At 54.0% G+C, this 3,339-nt stretch overlaps 1 protein-coding gene across 1 annotated transcript in view; it reads right to left on the reverse strand.

Moving 5' to 3' along the window:
- FAM129C (family with sequence similarity 129 member C) overlaps positions 1 to 3,339 on the reverse strand; it is an 18,993-nt gene that overhangs the window by 2,469 nt on the left and 13,185 nt on the right. Inside the window, exons 8-9 of the mRNA XM_023748331.1 lie at positions 2,148 to 2,199; positions 1,849 to 1,994 (exon numbers count right to left, since the gene is read on the reverse strand). Coding sequence (XP_023604099.1) covers positions 1,849 to 1,994; positions 2,148 to 2,199 — 198 coding nt within the window. The remainder of the gene's footprint in view (positions 1 to 1,848; positions 1,995 to 2,147; positions 2,200 to 3,339) is intronic.

Raw genomic sequence — 3,339 nt, forward strand, 5'->3', positions numbered from 1 at the left:
TTTTTTTTTGGTTTTTTTTTCTTTTTTCTTCTCCCCTCTCCCTTCCTTCTCGGAAAAATCAAATACAAAAAAAAGGAAAGTGCTGGGGGGGGAGATCAAAAGGTCCCCCCTAGCTCCTTGGGAAGGACTCCAGTGTATTGCCTGTGAGTGAAGTAGAAGCCAATGGAAGGTTTCTTTTGTGAAGAACGTGATAGCTGCTGTCTGAGAACAGACAGGAGGGGGCGCTTGTGGGAGCAAGGAGCACTGCAGGACGCACTGCATCAGTCCTAAGGGAATAAATACCACGCTGGCTTGGACCAGGGTGAGGGTGGCAGAGATGGCAAGGAGTTGTTGGGTTTTTCACATGTAGAGGCGGCTGTGAAAGAGCAAGGGGGGGGGGCGGAATTTCTACTCTGGAACCTTCTTCCTGCACACACAGGGCATCCCGGTAAGGATCTATCTGTGAGCACGTTGTCTAATGCAAGTCCTATGTCCTGATGTATCCAAATTACAGGAGACATTTCTCTCCAAGGAGCTAATACTTCCGCGTTTGCACAGGAAACATAGACATGCTTGGGCCTAGGGCCCAGTGGTCGGCAAACTGCGGCTCGGCAAACCGCACCTCGCGAGCCACATGCGGCTCTTTGGCCCCTTGAGTGTGGCTCTTCCACAAAATACCGACTTCTGCGCATGGGCCACGAAGTTTCCATCGCACTGTACATGCGCGCCCGCACATGGTATTTTGTGGAAGAGCCACACTCAAGGAGCCAAAGAGCCGCATGTGGCTCACGAGCCTCAGTTTGCCGACCACTGCTCTAAACCATGAGGTTTCACATCCAGGGGTTTACCCACAAACATCTGCACTTGCCTGGAAAGTACACAGGAGGCCATCCCCTGTGGTGGCACCTGTTAGAGGGAACAACTAGAAGCAAAACCCATCATCACTTAGATTCTGCTTAAATAGATTAAGGAGCTCCCCTACAAACTCTCATTGCCAATTGCAAATCACAAAGCATTCTGACACCCTGAAGTCTTGGTAAGAAGTCTTTGTTTAATCTCCTGTTCATCCCAATGTGTGTGAATATGCATCAGTTTATCTGTGGCGACTGGCTAAGGCAGTGGTTCCCAACCCTCTGGCCCTTTAAATATAGTTCCTCATGTTGTGACCCAACCATAAAATTATTTTCGTTGCTACTTCATAACTGTAATGTTGCTACTTTTATGAATCGTAATGTAAATATCTGATATGCAGGACGGTCTTAGGCGACCCCTGTGAAAGGGTCATTCGACCGCCAAAGGGGTCGCGACCCACAGGTTGAGAACCGCTGGGCTAAGGGATACTGCCCTAGATCCGTGTTAGTTAGCTATAGCTGCATAACAAATGGCCCCTAAAGTTAGCAGCTGAAAACAACACACATCTATTATCTCAGAGTTCCCATGGGTGAAGAACATGGATGCAGTTTAGCCGGGTGGGTTCCCAAAGCTCTCGTAACAGCAGTTCCCAAGGGAGCTGTGAGCCACTCTCGAATCCCTGCTCCCATCTTGCAGGGCCCTTGCTCAGGGTGAGCCCAAGGCTCCCACCACCACAACCTCGCCTTTCAGTGTTGGGAACTAGCGGCTGCTGGGAGAGGCCCCGCTGAGTTTTGGCCGGATGAGATGGGACACAAATTCATGGCAGAGCCTGGGCTAAGAGGGTCCCTCCGTGGCTCCAGCACACTCCGTGGCTCCCCACTGCTCTTGTTCCCCATGAGCTTGGCCAGACCAGCCACATCAGGAGACAGGTGGATGCTGTTCCATCCAGGAACCTACACTTTCAACGATCCCATACACCCTGTAAAGGCCCCCCCTCCCCCGCCCCCATCAATTCACTGGCCTGGCCCAAGAACCTGTGAGGTCCTCACCTGCTCCCGCCTGGTCCCATGGGTCCTCCGAGCAGCTGTCCAGAGCACAGGATACGTCGCTGGCACCGAGGGCCTTTTTCAGCTCTGAAACAACAGACAACTCCCTGGGCCCACCTGGAGAAGCCCGGGCATCAAAGGGCTTCCATCATTCCCCCAAAGAAGCCACAAAAGGGCAAAGGATGGAGGAAAGGCCTCAACCAAGAACTTTAAACAAATGGCTTATTTGAACCTCTCTCCCTGCCTGTGCCCAAGGCAGACATTGCTAGCTGATCCCCGACATCTTCACTGAGCCAGATGCTACCAGCTCCAGCTCAAAACACTGCATTCCAAGCAGATGTCACAAATCCATTAAGGATCAACCCCCCTAAGGACATGGAAAACCTCTGGGAATGGAGGTGTTACCTGTTTTGGGATCCCCCCCGCCCCCCCCCCCATCAGAGAATAGCCTTTTTTCATCTAAAGTGTCCCCTAGTGAAGAACTCAGGGGTTTTTTTGTTTAGCTACCCATAGATGGAGCCCACATCCTCACCCTTACTTCCTGCTCCCAAAACTCTGCTGTCGCCTATCAAGCTGCTCTGCGTCCCTTCTTCCTCTTTATGTCCTTCAAACACAGGCTCTCAGGGATGCCTCCCTTTCCCTACACTCCATTCGCAGGTGGCAGGCTCTCCTGTGTACTCGGCGACACCCAGGCCAGCAATTCTGGCACCTCTGCTCCTGCCTCATCCTCATCACTGGGCTCCGTCCTCTTGGGAGCTGCCCCTGCTTGGGCCCATCATTTGTTCCCAGGGCCGAGCCCTCGGCCTCCTCCCTCATTTTCAGCCTGGCCACTGTCATCCTCTGCTCACACCCCCTCCATGACTCCCAACTGCCTGTCATTCAGGCCCCTGCATGTCTGCCTCGGCAGCCTCCAGCCTCCTCTCCTCCTGTTGTCTTCCCCTCCCTCGGTGAGGGCCGCGTGGATGCCCTGAGTCGCCATTACATGCTGCTCAGCCCCAAGTTACTGCACGCGTCTCAGCAGCACAGACTTTGGGTCCTGAGTGAACAGACCAGGCAGGAGGGAGAACAGACAGTTCTGGAGCCTTTTCCCAGGGCGGGAGATCCTGGGAGGCCGGGCCCACGTTCAAGAACTCCTGGGGGCTCAGTGCCAGCAGCAAAACACAGGCGGCGATTGTTGAATGACTAAATGTGAATGTCTACCTGCAGTTTTTTAATTTTGCCTCCTTCCCCTCATCCTAGAAGTCCTACACACCCCTGAGAGCCTCATTCCAATGCCCTCACCCAGGGAGCTGCTATCACTGCCCGTCCAGGCTCGTCCACCTCTGTCCCGGGCTGGACCCGCAGTCATAAGGCTAGTGTTCACAGGGAAGTGAGGCCACTGGGCTCAGGGTCACCAGGCTCCCCCGAGCCACGGGGGGAGGCTCACTCCGTCGATCCTCTGCCGCAGGACCCCCCGGATGCA

Source organism: Myotis lucifugus, unplaced genomic scaffold (assembly GCF_000147115.1).
Source record: "Myotis lucifugus unplaced genomic scaffold, Myoluc2.0 scaffold_1276, whole genome shotgun sequence".
Taxonomy (NCBI): domain Eukaryota; kingdom Metazoa; phylum Chordata; class Mammalia; order Chiroptera; family Vespertilionidae; genus Myotis; species Myotis lucifugus.